The sequence below is a fragment of the Esox lucius genome, chromosome 7, assembly GCF_011004845.1.
Source record: "Esox lucius isolate fEsoLuc1 chromosome 7, fEsoLuc1.pri, whole genome shotgun sequence".
NCBI lineage: Eukaryota > Metazoa > Chordata > Actinopteri > Esociformes > Esocidae > Esox > Esox lucius.
Genome location: NC_047575.1, coordinates 23708068 through 23727560, shown reverse-complemented (window position 1 = coordinate 23727560; position 19493 = coordinate 23708068). Strand labels below are relative to the sequence as shown.

The 19493-nt window shown below is 41.2% G+C and overlaps 1 protein-coding gene and 1 pseudogene across 11 annotated transcripts in view; one reads left to right on the top strand and one right to left on the bottom strand.

The window, feature by feature from the left end:
• The window catches only part of auts2a (activator of transcription and developmental regulator AUTS2 a), a 447079-nt gene that overhangs the window by 103946 nt on the left and 323640 nt on the right, over window positions 1–19493 (top strand). For all 11 annotated transcript variants that reach the window (XM_034293328.1, XM_034293333.1, XM_034293331.1 and 8 more), the window contains exon 3: window positions 13614–13877. In XM_034293328.1, coding sequence (XP_034149219.1) covers window positions 13614–13877 — 264 coding nt within the window. The remainder of the gene's footprint in view (window positions 1–13613; window positions 13878–19493) is intronic.
• On the bottom strand, window positions 3998–4116 carry LOC114839574 (annotated as a pseudogene).

Sequence of the window (19493 nt, the reverse complement as noted above, 5' to 3'; positions counted from 1 at the left end):
AATTAGCGTTTCAGCCAGTACCGTGAACAGGCCTTCTGAGGGGCATGTGCTGAATTTGAAAAAGTGGGCTGAGTTGTTGGCTCACATGGACGGACACTGTGTTGGAGTATGTGGCGTGCGAAAAAAGACGGACGACACATGCCTATCGGAGTGAGTGACGTGCGTCACCAGGGCGGACGGGAACGTCAACTGGAAGGGGCACTTGGTAGCAAAGTGCCTGTGCACGTGCCTGGTTTCAGCATTGTGGCAACCAGGTTTTTGGCTAAAATGACTTGGTGATTCATAGATTTCGCAGTGCCATTGACTTTAACAAGAGCTGCGATACCAGTGGTAGTTAACAGCACTGTATGACAGTATGTTACGCCTATGCATCCTTCTTCCACTCCAGTTAACTCTGTTCATTTCATCCATTAAGTGGCATTAGTTCCTCTCTATAAAGATTGTTTTCTGTCAACCTTTTAAACAGGCCGTTGGCATCCAGGTGGTGTCTAATTGTAGATTTGGAATGTAGGTGACCCATAGAGGCAATCAAACCTCTCACACTATCTTCCTCACTGTGACTGGGTGAAAGATGCACTTCTATCCTCTTCCAGGCAGGATTACTACTCTCCTACTGGTTTTGAATTTCTTCATTATTTTCCTAATAGCAATTTTTCTTTATCCACTGCAAGATTGAAATGTGCTTTAAACAGTGTAATTTTAATGCAGAATATGAATGCAGAATCCATTTGGTTTGATTTATGAGAATCCTTAAGGGTGCCAATCATGCATTTTTCTCCCTTTTCCTCTTCATCCTCCTCTCATTCTCACTTCTTTTGTCTTTCATCACCTTTGACTATCTTTTATGACTGTGAATCCTTTTCCCATCTTTTCTTGCATAAAATATAGCTCATTACTTCTTCTATATGTTATATTTTACAACTTTTTATCAAGTGTCAATCATTAGGGAGGTGAGATGACTATACTCTGAGAATGTGTGTGTGCTTTTGCTCATGCAACATCTTTTGATGTCTTCACAAAAAATCTGATCTCACTAAAACAAACAAAAAAACTTGCAAAATCCATGATTACACTCCGTGTAATTATGTGCAAACTGTTTTTGAGACTGTGTTGAACATATACACTGAGGGATATGTGTTGAACATATCCCTCAGTGCATCACCATATAGCTGGGCAGCAGTAGTCCTGGTTTGGTTAACTATGATGTCAAGAAAGCAAAGCATCACAATAGAATGGACAGACCTCTTCACATCTTAGAAACCACTGAATCCATGTGTTTCTGACAATGACAATTTATAATCTAGGGTGAAACCAATGCGGCTTGGTCTCTTCAGCAGTATGCTCTAGTAATATATAGTACCATATAGTACATTGTACTGTGCTTTAGTGTAGTGTGCTCTACTTAACTGTACTGAGACAATATTTTACTTTCATTTGTAGTCAATTAAGAACACATTTAATTTACAAATTGGACTCCTTAAGAAGTTAGAAAACTAAAAGCCTTCTACAGCTGCCTTTAAGCACACATCAAACAAGTACCCAAGCATTATGTTCAACCAGGGGCGTAGGTTTGATTTCAAATGTGAGGGGGACAAATCTTTTTTCACATGGTTTTGGAATGGGATGTCCAACAAGCTCATAAAGGTGGGAAGGTCGGGTGTCTGCATACTTTTGGCAATATGGTGTATGTTCACTGGTGGACACAACATCTCTTTGATTCTGCTAGAATAAACAAGAAATATACTGCTTTCATCCATTTTATTTAATATTACATAGTTAAGATATTGTCAGGATGTGTGCTCTTAGCGTGGGTGACATAATGTGATCTACATTACATGCCAGTACTGTACTTGAATTTCACAACCTCACCTCCCAAGCTCCACCACAACCCTCTGGCATGACTACAGTGGTTGACTCAACATCCTTCAGGTTCTGCTAATAAATATGAACATTCAAGAATTGGGCTACACATAAAACATTATTTTGGTTAAATTATCCAGTTTTATAGACAACTGCTATGTATCATCATTTCACCTCTTCTCCATGGTTGACCTTTTTCTCCCTGGCTGTCTGATCCTGCTGTCTCGGTCACCATCTGATCCTGCTAAAATGCAGTACAGAATATGAAATAAACACCTTGATCCAGACTGATTCCTGCAGAACCTGATGGCAATGTTTTATCTATAAGATCCATTAGGTTGAAATGTCAAATGCAACTATCTATGTGTAGGGAACTACATGTAACGTTAGCTAACTTTTCAAGAGATGGACTATTAACCTAGTTAGTTAGCTAGCTATATCTTGCAATGTCTCATAGATAGCTAGCTGTGGCACTCACTTTGTCTTTGCATAGAATACAATGCCAGTATGTCTAATTTAAGTCTCTTCTTGGGTGGTGTCATCTCGGTGCTAGCTGTGAGTGGAATGAACAAAGTGTTAATGTGTTAGATTGTTTGCTAGCTAGCGAACCAAATGACAGCTAGCATCTGTAATATTTATTTTGCAACTGTAGTTGATATATAACGTTTGTTGCAAACCACACTTAACATGGTTGCCGTTTAAAAAAAAAACACTGATAGATTAGGTAATTTGTGTTCCTCATTCATAAGTTATGAGAGGTAGTTAGCTAGAGGTAATGTCAGCTAGATTACCAAAGTTTCATGAGCCAGATCACTTTTGCTAGTAGCAACGACACCCTCCACTCTACTTGGGTAACAAAGCAAAGTAACTGCGCGTGTTCCAAAAGCCAGTCTTAATTACGAATTACTGTCCTGCCTCCGCACCGTTCTAAAGCCGTGTTTGAGCTTCTATTATAATACTGTTCTTAATAAAAAGTGTGGGGGACTAAATGCAATTTTCAAAAAGTGGGGGGGATATGTCCCACTCATTTATAATGAAAGCTATGCCACTGTGTTCAACTAATATTAGGTGATTTCAATGTAAAAGCTGAAGTCAGTCTTGATTCACATTGTCACTGAACCTGAGGTGAGGTCGTCAAACTGGGTGAGACAAGGAAACAATGTTTTGATGTAATGAAGTTGGAAAACCCTGAAGTGAAGAAGGATTCAGGTTTGCTATCACAGATGAAACTGAGTTAACCATTTAGTTTCAACAAAGCTATAGAACAAGCAGCGGAGAAAGTACTTGGCATATAACACATGAAGAGGAACTGATATCTGAATTCACCTGGAGAAAACTTAAAAAGATAAACATCAAGAAGCTTTTACTTGACGCCAGGTCTATACAACTGAAGGAAAACAAATATTTACGAATATTCAGCAAAGTCTAAAAAGGTCAAGAATGGAGCTACGAAGTACACAGTATAAGTCAGAATTGCTTGCCCCTGAAACACAGATGGAAATGAATTAATGTAGGGAGTCTACAAAATCTAAAAGAAAGTTCTGAATGTAACAGCACAATCTAGATTAATCACGCTGGACAATCTGTAATATGCAGATTATCTAAGTGGATATCAGGGCATGCAACACTCAAAAGTTTATAAAAATTGCATAAACAGTTCTGCAAAGCAGTGTGGGATAAAATTGCTAAATCCTGTATGCAAGCACAATTCAGACATATCCGAACAGACTTACTGCTATAATCCAAGCAAAAGGGTCTTCCACAAATTATTAGTTGTGTGGTGTGCACTGTGGCGCGAATGCGCCCACACCCCACAAATCATTTCTGAAAAGAAGGCATTTACCATTTTATAATTTTCTCTGAAATTACCCTTTTGTTATGAGCTGTATCCAGACACTCCAGGTTGCGAGTAAGAACATCTCTTAACAAAACACTTACAGCGTGTGGTATTCCCAGGCGGTCTCCTATCCAAGTACTTACCAGGCCTGACCCTGCTTAGCTTCCAAGATCAGGTGTTCTCAGGGAGTGGTGGCCGTAAGCAGATTGGGCTGTTGAAATTTTACTTTTTATAGAGTGTGTGGATGTCTCCTAACTATATGGTACAATTATATATTTTTTTATCAATATATGAACAAAAAGCTTACAGCACCTGGTATTCCCAGGCGGCCTCCCATCTAAGTACTAACCAGGCCCGACCGAGCTTAGCGTCCGAGATCAGACAAGATCGGGCATTCTCAGGGAGATGTGACTGAAAGCTGATTAGGCTGATGAAATTTGGCCTTCTATTTAGTGTGTGGACATCTCCTAACTAAATGATTCACAATTTTTTTTTTTTATTCAGTAGTACATTAAACCTGGCATATTGGCAAAATATAGTAGCAGGAACCCCAGAGATGCCCTCTTGCTATTTTGAACTGAATGCCAATACAATAAGGGCAGTAAAAAGTAATGTGATGTCATACTCATGGTTTAAGGACCTCATATACCACTGTTTTCAGCCAATCAGAAATCAGGATTCAAATCACCCTGTTTCTTATATTTTTAATACCACCACCCAAAAGGTCACTTAAGAACTGGTAGGCCATTGAGAAGGTGCTTGGGCATCTGTTCACGTGCCTGATTATATACACTGGGAAAAGTGGTGACTTCATATTTCTAGGATTCTCATCATGTATGTCTGCTGATTTAATAGAGGCATTTTTAGAAGGGTAAATAATAATAATGGTGAAAGATTAAAATTAATGGAACTAAAATGAATATGCAATGCAAGTAGTCTTCCTCATGAGGGGCTGTTCTTATTAGCCTAATTAACATGCATTCTTATACAATAGTCGTCATTTGCTTGGGCATGTACTGCATCATTTGCCAGTGTCTGTTTACTGTAGCAGATGTTTGTTTTTAGCTTAGTGGATAGTGATATTTGGACCTGTGCCCAGCACAGAGCTGAGTGGAGCCTCATTCATTAAGCAGGCCTCCACTTTGTCTGGGTGGTTTCACACTCATTATGTTATGCTCTTTTAACTCGCTTCTAATAACACTGTTAGTCAGCCTTGTAAAAAAGTGCTTAAACACACAGCACGCTTACGTTATTGTGTGGCCCCAGACAAAGTGCCTGGCTGCCTGGCGGGCTCAACTAGACCTACTTCCTTGTGTTCTGTCATGTTGAGACTTACCATTTATGTCTCAATCTTTCTCTCTCTCTTTCTTTCTCTCTCTCTCTTCACATGCCTGTTTATTTAAGCTAATGAATGTTGTTTGGGGCAAAGAAAGGCTGTCTTTTGATCACAACCTCTCACATCTCGCAACCTTATCATGGCTGCAGAGTGCCTGCAATGCAAAAGGAGCAGTGAAAGAACATTGTTGCTTGTTATGGCAAACAGTAAGACAGTGATTTACATGAAGGGAGTTCTACCACAAGAATAGATGGTGAGGATCATTGCCAAACACCGTTTACCGAGCAGCGGAGAGGGTGAAGCCAAGTTGAGACTGAGACAACGGTAAAAATGAAAAACTCTGGAAAGAAGGAAAAACCTAAGAGAGACTTGATCATTTTCCAAGGGGAGTCACAGTCAGAAGGAAGGAACATACAAAGTCAAACATAAACCTTGTTTTTGTATCAAAGAGAGAGAGATTCTCAAGTTATTGCAACCTGGTATTGAGGAGTGGAGAGAGGTTGAGCGCTCAGTTTATTTGTTATCCTGTTTTGCATGCACAGTCTAAAGCTGCATGATTTAGTTCAATGTACTTAAGTGAATTTAAACGTGACTGAAAGGTCATAATTCTGTCTTTACTATCAGCAATGGTTATATTTTACCTGTGGAGGGGTGACTAAAAACCAACATTCACTATTTTATTCTGGAAAACATTGGAATTATTTCTGTTTGTGAAAGAAAATGTTTCATTAATCCTGTATTATTCTAGACCTGAGTATTAGTGTGCTGTAGGTCTGTAATTGGAAATTAGACATTTACCTAGCTGAAGTTGTGGATTGCCATCCCTGGAGGAGCTGCCTTGAAGTCCTGGGAGGCTGGGTGATAAAATAGTGGAAAAACCCCAAGCTCACTTTAAGATATTATTTATTCTTTGTTATAAACATTTGCTCAACCTTTCTCAGGTATGAAACACGTCTCCTGAGCATGAAAACGTACATTTTACATTTATCTTTTAGTTTAGTTTAGGCTTCTATGACCCTGCTATGCTACAGCAATTGGCTGTAGGAACAGTTCACTTGAATGAACAATTCACTTGATATAGGGCAAATTACATACATTATTGATTGCATATACAGTGGGGTGAAAAAGTATTTAGTCAGCCACCAATTGTGCAAGTTTTCTCATTTAAAAAGGTTGAGAGAGGCCTGTATTCATCATAGGTACACTTCAACTGTGAGAGACAAAATGAGAAAAAATGAATGAATTTATTGGTAAATTCCTCTGTAAAATAAGTATTTGGTCACCTACAAACAAGCAAGATTTCTGGCTCTCACAGACCTGTAACTTTTTCTTTAAGAGGCTCCTCTGTCCTCCACTCGTTACCTGTATTAATGGCACCTGTTTGAACTTGTCATCAGTATAAAAGACACCTGTCCACAACCTCAAACAGTCACACTCCAAACTCCACTATGGCCAAGACCAAAGAGCTGTCAAAGGACACCAGAAACAAAATTGTAGACCTACACCAGGCTGGGAAGACTGAATCTGCAATAGGTAAGCAGCTTGGTGTGCATCTGCAATAGGTAAGCAGCGTGGTGTGCATAAATCAACTGTGGGAGCAATTATAAGAAAATGGAAGACATACATGACCACTGAGCAAAAATCCCAGAACCACACGGGGGGACCTAGTGAATGACCTGTAGAGAGCTGGGACCAAAGTAACAAAGGTTACCATCAGTAACACACTCCGCCGCCAGGGACTCAAATCCTGCAGTGCCAGACGTGTCCCCCTGCTTAAGCCAGTACATGTCCAGGCCCGTCTGAGGTTTGCTAGAGAGCATTTGGATGGTCCAGAAGAGGATTGGGAGAATGTCAGATGAAACCTTAATATAACTTTTTGGTAAAAACTCAACTTGTCATGTTTGGAGGAGAAAGAATGCTGAGTTGCATCCAAAGAACAGCATACCTACTGTGAAGCATGGGGGTGGAAACATCATGCTTTTGGGCTGTTTTTCTGCAAAGGGACGAGGACGACTGATCCGTGTAAAGGAAAGAATGAATGGGGCCATGTATCGTGAGATTTTGAGTGAAAACCTCCCATCAGCAAGGGCATTGAAGATGAAAAGTGGCTGGGTCTTTCAGCATGACAATGATCCCAAACACACTGCCCGGGCAATGAATGAGTGGCTTCGTCAGAAGCATTTCAAGGTCCTGGAGTGGCCTAGCCAGTCACCAGATCTCAACCCTATAGAAAATCTTTGGGGGGAGTTGAAAGTCTGTGTTGCCCAGCGACCGCTCCAAAACATCATTGCTCTAGAGGAGATCTGCATGGAGGAATGGGCCAAAATACCAGCAACAGTGTGTGAAAACCTTGTGAAGACTTACAGAAAACATTTGACCTCTGTCATTGCCAACAAAGGGTATATGACAATGTATTGAGATTAACTTTTGTCATTGACCAAATACTTATTTTCCACCATAATTTACCAATAAATTCATAACAATTCCTACAATGTGATTTTCTGGACTTATTTTTCTCATTTTGTCTCTCATAGTTGAAGTGTACCTATGATGAAAATTACAGGCCTCTCTCATCTTTTTAAGTGGGAGAACTTGCACAATTGGTGGCTGACTAAATACTTTTTTGCCCCACTGTATTTAGGACCTATAGTAGTTGTACTGTATTTTATACATAAAATAATAATGTGTTCTGGAACCAGGTATATGATCTGGAACTTGGAATTAAATCTGCTGTTGTAATAAGAACTCTGATTACAAATATTTCAATATTCCAATTACAAATAAATTACAACCGACTTAACCGATTTTTAAGAGGCTTAGAACCACTGTGCTAACACAATGTGTCCTTCTAAAACCCTCATAACTTTGTCACTCCTTTCATCCTTGACAATGCATGTCATGTTGTATTATTTCTGTTGGATGTGGGAGACATTGGCCAACACGATTATTTGACGCAAGCAGCATTTGTTTGTTTGCCTGTGAGGAAAATGAGGCTTTGCTGTAATGGTTCAGTGAATCAAAGCCAACACAACCCTCCCACCAAACACATTATCCCCACCCATCCTGGAGCTCTGTCACTTGAGTTGACACACTTTATAATGCCTGTGTGTCTGTTAGCTCTGCGACTAAATTGTCATCATGGCTGCCACATTCACTCCTTATTGGACCATATTACACAAGTAGCTATTTGGCCTGCTGTTGCTACTTAAGGCCTGGAACAAAATGATTCCCTGTACAGATAATAGAATTGATTTGTTCCTTACATTTTGCTTGGAGGGCTCCAGTACAGTACCCTATACAGCCTCTCTTTGGCAGATGAGTTGCTCTATTGATCTCACAGTCAAACTAAGTAACCCCATCTCATTGGGAAAGAGCATACAATAAAGGTCTGGGGGCTGTTGTATTAGTTTGTTTCTCTGTTTATTTCCAAAAGTCCTTTAAAGTGAATCATCTGTCACTAGTCAGAGTAATGAGAAATATTTAAATTGCTGCATCCCCACATCTGTTCTGGCTCTTACCGGTATTGGTGACTAATCAGAATGGTTAGAATTTGTTCAGTTTTTGGAAATGATTAAGAGGCAAATTCATTCAGACTTGTTCAAGTGTTAGTTAAGGACTAGGAAATTCAGAAATTGCTGACATGCTAAATAATCTAGTTAGCTACAGTGGATATAAAAAGTCTACAAACACCAGTTAAAATGCCAGGTTTTTGTGATGTAAAAGAATGAGACAGAGATAAATTGTGACCTATAATGTGAACAATTCAATTGTAAAACACACTGAAATCGTTGAGGGGGAAAAATGAAAAATAAAAACCTTACAATAACCTGTTTGCATAAGTGTGCTCACCCTCTTATAACTGGGGATGTGGCTGTGTTCAGAATTAACCAATCACATTCAAACTCATGTTAAATAGAAGTCATTACAAACCTGCCATCATATAAAGTCTGATTAATCACAAATAAAGTTCAGCTGTTCTTAGCATTTTCTTAGTTGCATCTCAGAGCAAAAGCCATGGTCCACAGAGAGCTTCCAAAGCATCAGAGGTATCTCATTGTTGAACGATACCAGTCAGGAGAAGTGTACAAAAGAATTTCCAAAGCATGAGATATACCATGGAACACAGTAAAGACAGTCTTCAAGTGGAGAAAAGATGGCACCACAGAGACATTACCAAGAACTGGACGTCCATCCAAAATGTATGAAAAGACGAGAAGAAAACTGGTCAGGGAGGCTTCCAATAGGCCTACAGCAACATTAAACTGCAAGAATTTCTGGCAAGTACTGGCTGTGTGCTACGTGACAGCAGTCTCCCGTTTTCTTCATATGAATGGGCTATGGGGTAGGGTGGCAAAACGGAAGCCTTTTCTTACAAAGAAAAACATCCAAGCCCGGCTTAAGTTTGCAAAAACAAACATCAAGTCCTCCAAAAGCAGGTGGGAAAATGTGTTATGGTCTGATGACACCAAGGTTGATCTTTTTGGCCATAATTCCAAAAGGTATGTTTGGCGCAAGAACAACACTGCACACAACACAAAGAACACCATACCCACAGTGAAGCATGGTGGTGGTGGCAGCATCATGCTTTGGGGCTGTTTTTCTTCAGCTGGAATTACTTAGATTTAATGCAAATGTTTATAGAAACTATTAACTGCTATAAGAAGATAGTCACTAAATTTGAGGAAGAAGATAGTGTCAGGATAACTGAAAATAGAAGGTATTGTTAGGATAATTGAAAATGTTCCAAGGGTAATAAGTAATACAGACCTAGGGAAATGAGTATGAACTGTAGCTCATCCTTGTGCAATGTGTATGTAGCTCATTCTATTGTGTTGACTTTGTCATGTTTGTTTTGCTATATAGCCAAAGCTAAACTTCAGCATTGCTGCTTGCAGCTGTATTTTTGTATTTTTGTCAACTCAATCTTGTTTCTTTCAGTGTCACTGAGTTGCCATCATAAATGGTCCTACTGTATTTCAGTGTGACACTATTATATTTTGTTGAAGTACTTGACAGTGTAACAGAGTGTGAATTTTTTTGGTTATCAAAAACAACATTCTTACTTGGTAAAACAGACAGGAAATCACATTCATAACAAAAGACAAAAGAAAAAGTACTTCTCCCCACACCTCACCCTCATATTAATTTAAAATCATTTTTTAAATAACAGTTTTGCACCAACGCCACGGTATACTGAAGTTCCTTATTAATAAAAAATGATATAAGAAAATATGAATGCCCATTGAGGAATTGGAAGCTAGTGGGGTTCTTGCCAGTGAAATGTAACCATAGGCCGCTGAGCCAGATGTGTTTTTCACAAATTGTAAGGTTCGAGGAGCCATCAGTAAGAAGAATAGTTAGAGAGAATAGAATGTTTTTTCAATAATTATAGATAAGTACTTTGAAAACTCATTCCAGAATAAGACCTCCAGGCTCTGCCAAACAATATGGAGAACCTTGGTCACCATTTAGGCCGAGCAAAACATTTTGACATAGTTTCATTTGAAATCTTTGGTGGGGTGTAGAGTTTAGCTGCTTTATGGAATTTAAATGGGTCATTAAATGATTAGGATTTCTTGAGGATCTTCAAATTATTAGAGTTCCTGAACAGCAAACAGATTTCCATTTACTGTTTACCTCTGTCACTCCACTGAGGAAAGCTGATAGGGTTTCCCCCTGTCCGGAGTTTAGTGGTATGAAATATTGGGATAGATGAGTGGACCTTAATTGGAATGTCTGCATGCTTTGCTACGCAACCCCACACAGATAACAGGTGTACTGCATGAAATTGAACTGTTTCTGGCCCCCTTATCAGAGGCTTATGTAAGTATTGGAAAGTTTGCTGTTCAGGGCCTCTTACCAGCTTGATCAGAAACACTTGGAATTTACAATGCGGAGCCTGTTCATGACTGCATAACATTGATGCCTCTACTTTGTAGTGACTTCACCGTAGTTAGTGGCAAACTTCAGCTATCTCAACGGGGGACTTCCTGAATTCCTTTAGAATACCAACCCTGTCTATATCGCTGGAGATTCAAGATTAGAGCGTGAGGATGGGATTGTTTCCATGGTATTCCAATGTGATGTGCCTCAGGTTGACTGTTAGCACAGGCAGAAAACAACTTAGGAATATGTTTAGCCAGATGAGCCTTTGTTTCAGGAGTTGCTATGCCTACAAATTAATATTTTTTTCTCCAGGCCCTGTCCTATATTTCAAACAGTTTTCTCAGGGGGTAGAGCAGACCGCGGAGCAGGGAGTGTGGTACACCGGATGGCCAGCCGACTGCCCGCCCAGTCCTCAGGGCATTGGGGAGGCAGCCTGAAAGGGCTTGTGCCATGACCAGAAAGAAGGGACCCCCCTCAGGCTCCCAAGAGGCTCTCCTCGTGTACCCTGTTAGCCCCCGCCCCCAAAAAAATTCAGGTGTTGGGCACCTCGCCCTATGTTGCAGGGCTCTTCGGCTGGGCTTTCAAGGTCGAGGGGAATATGTCCCTTTCCAGCCGGAATGGATACCCAGCCAGTAGCTCCTTGGTCCCGGTAATCCGCAGGAGACCACACGCCTCCACTATTGCCTGCTGGATGCGCACCCGTGAGGGGAGCTTCCCGACCGAGCTGTCGGAAGTGCACCGTGCCGAGCATGGAGTCAAGGAGGAGGCGGTTCCATAGATCGTTCTCCTCCCTTGAATAACCCACTGGTTCCATTCTTTGGGTCGGTTATTCTTTCACGGTTGTAGTGGTGGAGAGGAGGAACCAGGCGCAGGCAAAATGGCATTCGATGTTGAATATAGAGTTAATTGACTGAGCACAAAACAAACTGAACCAAAGCAAAGGGCTGAATTTCACACAGCACACCGATACACTCAGCCACTACGTGTGACATACAGAGAACAATAACCGACAGGTGAGGGGAGCAGGGGAGAAACATTTAAACACTTACTAATGACATGATTGGGACCTGGTGTGCATGATGAATGACGACAAGACAATGAATGAGCCTGGGATGAGTTCGTGAATGAATGGAAACCAGGAAAAGCGGGAGATGACGGACCTGTCCATCACCTCACCGTTACACATTGTGTTAAACTGAGTAACGTTTCTTATTAGGTGTACCTCCATCACAAATAGTATCTATGAACTGTATGACTTTTTCCACTGGCCGTTTTAAAAGCTTATTAGCCAGTAATATGTCGCTAGACGCCATTAAGCATTGTGTTAAACTGAGTAACGTTTCTTTTTAAGTTCACCTCCACCACAAATAGCATCTATGAACTGTATGGCTTTTGCCACTGGGCGTTTTAACAGCTTATTAGCCATTCGTGAATTGGAATTGTGTAGCCAGCGAAGTGTTTGTCTATCCTGAACCAATCTTAATATCCACCAGGACTGTTTTATTTTAGGCTTCCTATTACGTAGCTACATAAGATTGTAACCACCAACGTTTTTGTCTGTCCTGAACCTCAGGCATAATGCGTTTTGTCTGTTACGGGAGTCGAACGCGGGACCTGTTGTTCTGGAGCACGTGTCTCTAACCACTACACTATTTAACAAGGGTCAGTCAGTCGGTCAGTCAGTAAGAGACATTTGCTCCTCTAGGCCGGCTCCGCTTACGCGGTCTGGCATAAGCGGACTGCGTAAGCTGAGCCGGCCAAGAAGTTTGAATGTCCCTTAGTGAGTGAGTTAGTGAACAACCAACGGGCCCTTGTTAAATAGTGTAGTGTTTGGAGACACAGACCTGCAACCAATAGGTCCTGCATTCACAGTCAAGGCAAATTATGCTTTAGGATTTGTTCCTAATGGTTAACTGTTCATGGTCATATTGCAACAATTCCAGATGGATTTTTGAAATATGCATCAGTGCATGCTTTTTGGGTCAGGATAGACAAAAACGTTGCTGGCTACCACCTTCAGTAGCTACGTTATAGAAAGCCTAAAATAAAACTGTTTATATTGCGACTATTTCTGGTGGATTTTCGAAGTAAGCATCCGTGCATGATGTTTGGGTTAATATAGGCTAGATAAAATCCTCTTGGGCAGTAAAAGATTAGTGGTTTCCACGATTCTCTCATTTTTTCACATGATGAAAAGCACAGTTAACATCACCTACTGTATGCATTAGGTTATTTGCTGCTGTTTTGGCATTTCTGAATCTGAATGTCTCCCGAGTAAAAGTATATCTAGCCTAATTGTTTACGTTATTGAGGTTGAAAACTACATTTCACAATGTACATAATTTTTTTCATTTAGTACCTCTCTTTTTGGCACGAGTGGGTGGGGTCGACTATTCGACGAGAAAAACTGAGGAGTTATCGATAGTGAAATAATTTGTCATGCACATCCCTAGTGTTTAGTTGTTGTTCCAAAGTTTTTGTTTTTAAGACAGCGGTTTCCCTCATCAGACCGTATAAGTGCCATATAGCGACAGCCCATTTGAATTGGATTACAGTACAATTTAAAAGAAAATAATAGTATTGCTGAAGTCGTTTTGCATAAATTAATAATGAAGAGATGCTAGCAACTTTCACACAGCCATCTTCATCAACAGAGTTTTCATTTCACCTCTCCCCTTTTGTCTTTATCTCTAGACGGACCTGTCCCTGAAGCCCCAGGAGCGCAGGATGAACCAGGAGAACCCAGAGGAGAACCAGGCTGGGCCCCCCCTGTCCAAGAAGAAACCATGCAGATTCCCTAACGGATTCAGCCTGGACCCCCGTAAGGCCCACAACAACCACCACAACATTCATAACCATCACCAGCACTCAGACCAAGAAAACAACAACCCACGTCTGGCTCCTCACACCTACGGCAAGAAGAAGAAGAAGAACAGCCTGCAGAAGAAACCCAGGCCGGTCAGTGCTACATTGTTACTGTTCTGGTCTCCTCACATACAATACAGTTCTATCTCTCCTTAAGTAGAATTTTAGGTAATCTTAATGACATCTAATGACATCTTGCAGTGCCATCCGGGGTTGAGAAAAGGCTAGCTTCTGGGGTCTTGGTTTGGCCGAGTTAAAGCCAGGCTAGTATTTGAGGTCTCAGCTTGGCAGAATTGAGATAAGGCAAGCTTTTGAGTTTGGGCTGGTTGCCGTTGTGGTGTTTTCTTTACTGCAAATGGAGATATAGGAAGAAACACCTGTGTAGTTTGGTCCTCTTGAATGTGAAATAGTGTTTGAGTGTGTGTTCTTTATACAAACTTGATATTTTGCTTTGGTTATAAAAGAAGAATTATATACGAGTATGTGTTGAAGGTTGAGGAAAGGATAAATGATGCTTGAATGCTTTGGGGACTAGTAGCTGCTCCAGCTTGAACGTAGCCATTGATAAGATGGAAGAATTAAATTAAACCTAAGCAGCATGCCATTAATCAATTCTTTGGATGCTGTTGTTTTTTAAACGTCCATGAACAGTTGCTGGTGGAATATTGCTTTATAATGGCTCTGTAATTAGACAAAATTAATCAATCCAAATGTCCACCATCTATAATCTAATTGAATGCAACTTTTGATTTCTGAGTGGCACGTCATGCAATGCTTTGAGTTGGACACTCACCTGTCTTCAGATATATACAGTGGGGAGAACAAGTATTTGATACACTGACGATTTTGCAGGTTTTCCCACTTACAAAGCATGTAGAAGACTGTAATTTTTATCATAGGTACTCTTCAACTGTGAGTGACGGAATCTAAAACAAAAATACAGAAAATCACATTGTATGATTTGTAAGTAATTCATTAGAATTTTATTGCATGATATAAGTATTTGATACATCAGAAAAGCAGAACTTAATATTTGGTACAGAAACCTTTGTTTGCAATTACAGAGATTAGATTTTGCAAATACATACGTTTCCTGTAGTTCTTGACCAGGTTTGCACACACTGCAGTAGGGATTTTTGCCCAATCCTCCATACAGACCTTCTCCAGATCCTTCAGGTTTCGGGGCTGTCGCTGGGCAATATGGACTTTCAGCTCCCTCCAAAGATTTTTCTATTGGGTTCAGGTCTGGAGACAGGCTAGGCCACTCCAGAACCTTGAGATGCTTCTTACGGAGCCACTCCTTAGTTGCCCTGGCTGTGTGTTTCGGGTCGTTGTCATGCTGGAAGACCCAACCACGACCCATCTTCAATGCTCTTACTGAGGGAAGGAGGTTATTGGCCAAGATCTCGCGATACATGGCCCCATCCATCCTCCCCTCAATACGGTGCAGTTGTCCTGTCCCCTTTGCAGAAAAGCATCCCCAAAGAATGATGTTTCCACCTCCATGCTTCATGGTTGAGATGGTGTTCTTGGGGTTGTACTCATCCTCCTTCTTCATCCAAACACGGTGAGTGGAGTTTAGCTCTATTTTTGTCTCATCAGACTCCCATTCCTCCTCTGGATCATCCAGATGGTCATTGGCAAACTTCAGACAGGCCTGGACATGCACTGGCTTGAGCAGGGGGACCTTGCGTGCGCTGCAGGATTTTAATCCATGACGGCGTAGTGTGTTACTAATGGTTTTCTTTGAGACTGTGGTCCCAGCTCTCTGCAGGTCATTGACCAGGTCCTGCTGTGTAGTTCTGGGCTGATCCCACACCTTTCTCATGATCATTGATGCTCCAAGAGGTGACATCTTGCATGGAGCCCCAGACCCAGGGAGATTGACCATCATCTTGAACTTCTTCCATTTTCTAATAATTGCACCAAAAGTTGTTTCCTTCTCACCAAGCTGCTTGCCTATTGTCCTGTAGCCCACCCCAGCCTTGTGCAGGTCTACAATTTTATCACTGATATCCTTACACAGCTCTCTGGTCTTGGCCATTGTGCACAACTAATCCAAATTCAGTATCTCAGAAAATTTGAATATTACTTAAGACCAATACAAAAATATTTTTTTAGAAATGTTGGCCAACTGAAAAGTATGAACATGAAAAGTATGAGCATGTACAGCACTCAATACTTAGTTGGGGCTCCTTTTGCCTGAATTATTGCAGCAATGCGGCGTGGCATGGAGTCGATCAGTCTGTGGCACTGCTCAGGTGTTATGAGAGCCCAGGTTGCTCTGATAGCGGCCTTCAGCTCTTCTGCATTGTTGGGTCTGGTGTATCGCATCTTCCTCTTCACAATACCCCATAGATTTTCTAACGGGTTAAGGTCAGGAGGGTTTGCGGGCCAATTAAGAATAGGGATACCATGGTCCTTAAACCAGGTACTGGTAGCTTTGGCATTGTGTGCAGGTGCCATGTCCTGTTGGAAAATGAAATCTGCATCTCCATAAAGTTGGTCAGCAGCAGGAAGCATGAAGTGCTCTAAAACATCCTGGTAGACGGCTGCATTGACCTTGGACCTCAGAAAACACAGTGGACCAACACCAGCAGATGACATGGCACCCCAAACCATCACTGACTGTGGAAACTTTACACTGGACTTCAAGCAACGTGGATTCTGTGCTTCTCCTCTCTTCCTCCAGACTCTGGGACCTTGATTTCCAAAGGAAATGCAAAATTTACTTTCATCAGAGAACATAACTTAGCAGCAGTCCAGTCCTATTTGTCTTTAGCCCAGGCAAGATGCTTTTGACACTGTGTCTTGTTCAAGAGTGGCTTGACACAAGGAATGCGACAGCTGAAACCCATGTCTTGCATATGTCTGTGCGTGGTGGTTCTTGATGCACTGACTCTAGCTGCAGTCCACTCTTTGTGAATCTCCCCCACTTTTTTGAATGGGTTTTGTTTCACAATCCTCTCCCTATTGCTTGTACACTTTTTTCTACCACATCTTTTCTTTCCTTTCACCTCTCTATTAATGTGCTTGGACAGAGAGCTCTGTGAACAGCCAGCCTCTTTAGCAATGACCTTTTGTGTCTTGCCCTCCTTGTGCAATTTGTCAATGGTCGTCTTTTGGACAACTGTCAAATTAGCAGTCTTCCTCATGATTGTGTAGCCTACAGAACTAGACTGAGAGACCATTTAAAGGCCTTTGCAGGTGTTTTGAGTTAATTAGATAATTAGAGTGTGGCACCAGGTGTCTTCAATATTGAACCTTTTCACAATATTCAAATTTTCTGAGATACTGAATTTGGGGTTTTCATTAGTTGTCAGTCATAATCATCAAAATTAAAAGAAATAAACACTTGAAATATATTAGTCTGTGTGGAATGAATGTATACATTATACAAGTTTCACTTTTTGAGTGGAATTACTGGAATTAATCAACTTTTTGATGATATTCTAATTATATGACCAGCACCTGTATATACACTCACCTAAAGGATTATTAGGAACACCTGTTCAATTTCTCATTAATGCAATTATCTAATCAACCAATCACATGGCAGTTGCTTCAATGCATTTAGGGGTGTGGTCCTAGTCAAGACAATATCCTGAACTCCAAACTGAATGTCAGAATGGGAAAGAAAGGTGATTTAAGCAATTTTGAGCGTGGCATGGTTGTTGGTGCCAGACGGGCCGGTCTGAGTATTTCACAATCTGCTCAGTTACTGGGATTTTCACGCACAACCATTTCTAGGGTTTACAAAGAATGGTGTGAAAAGGGAAAAACATCCAGTATGCGGCAGTTCTGTGGGCGAAAATGCCTTGTTAATGCTAGAGGTCAGAGGAGAATGGGCTGACTGATTCAAGGTGATAGAAGAGCAACTTTGACTGAAATAACCAGTTGTTACAACCGAGGTATGCAGCAAAGCATTTGTGAAGCCACAACACACACAAGCTTGAGGCGGATGGGCTACAACAGCAGAAGACCCCACCGGGTACCACTCATCTCCACTACAAATAGGAAAAAGAGGCTACAATTTGCACGAGCTCACCAAAATTGGACAGTTGATGACTGGAAGAATGTTGCCTGGTCTGATGAGTCTCGATTTCTGTTGAGACATTCAGATGGTAGAGTCAGAATTTGGCGTAAACAGAATGAGAACATGGATCCATCATGCCTTGTTACCACTGTGCAGGCTGCTGGTGGTGGTGTAATGGTGTGGGGGATGTTTTCTTGGCACACTTTAGGCCCCTTAGTGCCAATTGGGCATCGTTTAAATGCCACGGCCTACCTGAGCATTGTTTCTGACCATGTCCATCCCTTTATGACCACCATGTACCCATCCTCTGATGGCTACTTCCAGCAGGATAATGCACCATGTCACAAAGCTTGAATCATTTCAAATTGGTTTCTTGAACATGACAATGAGTTCACTGTACTGAAATGGCCCCCACAGTCACCAGATCTCAACCCAATAGAGCATCTTTGGGATGTGGTGGAACGGGAGCTTTGTGCCCTGGATGTGTATCCCACAAATCTCCATCAACTGCAAGATGCTATCGTATCAATATGGGCCAACATTTCTAAAGAATGCTTTCAGCACCTTGTTGAATCAATGCCAGGTTGAATTAAGGCAGTTTTGAAGGCAAAAGGGGTCAAACACAGTATCAGTATGGTGTTCCTAATAATCCTTTAGGCGAGTGTGTGTATATATATACACAACCCTGGAAAAAATTAAGAGACCACTGTAAAATTTTCAGTTTCTCTGGTTTTACTATTCAGAGGTGAATGTTAGAGTAAAATGAATTTTTTTGTTTTATTATTTAAACTCCTTACTCCCATATTCCAGATAAAAATATTGTCATTTAGAGTATTTATTTGTAGAAAATAACAACCAGTCAAACTAACCCAGAAAATATGCGTTGTTTTCAGACCTCAAATAATGCAAAGAAAACAAATTATTATTCATTTTTCGACCACAAATTTTTTTCTTGGTGGAATAACCCTGATTTTTAATCACAGCTTTCATGCGTCTTGGCATGCTCTCCACCAGTCTGTCACATTGCTGTTGGGTGACTTTATGCCACTCCTGGCACAAAAATTCAAGTAGCTCGGCTTAGTTTGATGGCTTGTGACCATCCATCTTCCTCTTGATCAAATTCCAGAGGTTTTCAATGGGGTTCAGGTCTGGAGATTGGGCAGGCTATGACAGGGTTCACTCACCATCTGGTGGTCCTCCATCCACACCTTGATTGACCTGGCTGTGTGGCATGGAGCATTGTCCTGCTGGAAAAAAAACATTCTCAGAGTAGGGGAACATTGTCAGAGCAGAAGGAAGCAGGTGTTCTTCAAGGATAACCTTGTACTTGGCTTGATTCATGCATCCTTCACAAAGACAAATCTGGCCGATTCCAGCCTTGCTAAAGCTTCCCCAGATCATCACCAAGCCTCCACCAAATTTCAAAGTGGGCGCGAGACACTGTGTGAGAGCAGATGAACTTACTCTACGGCCATTCCTCTATGGTCTTTTGCAATATTCAGCGTGGCCCTTCTTTGCTTATCATTAAAGAAAGGCTTTTTTCTAGCTTTGCATGACTTCAGCCCTGCCCCTAGGAGCCTGTTTCGAACCGTCCTCGCCATGCACTTTACCCTAGCTGCTGTTTGCCATTCTTTTTGTAGGTCACTTGATATCATCCTACTGTTGTCGAGTGA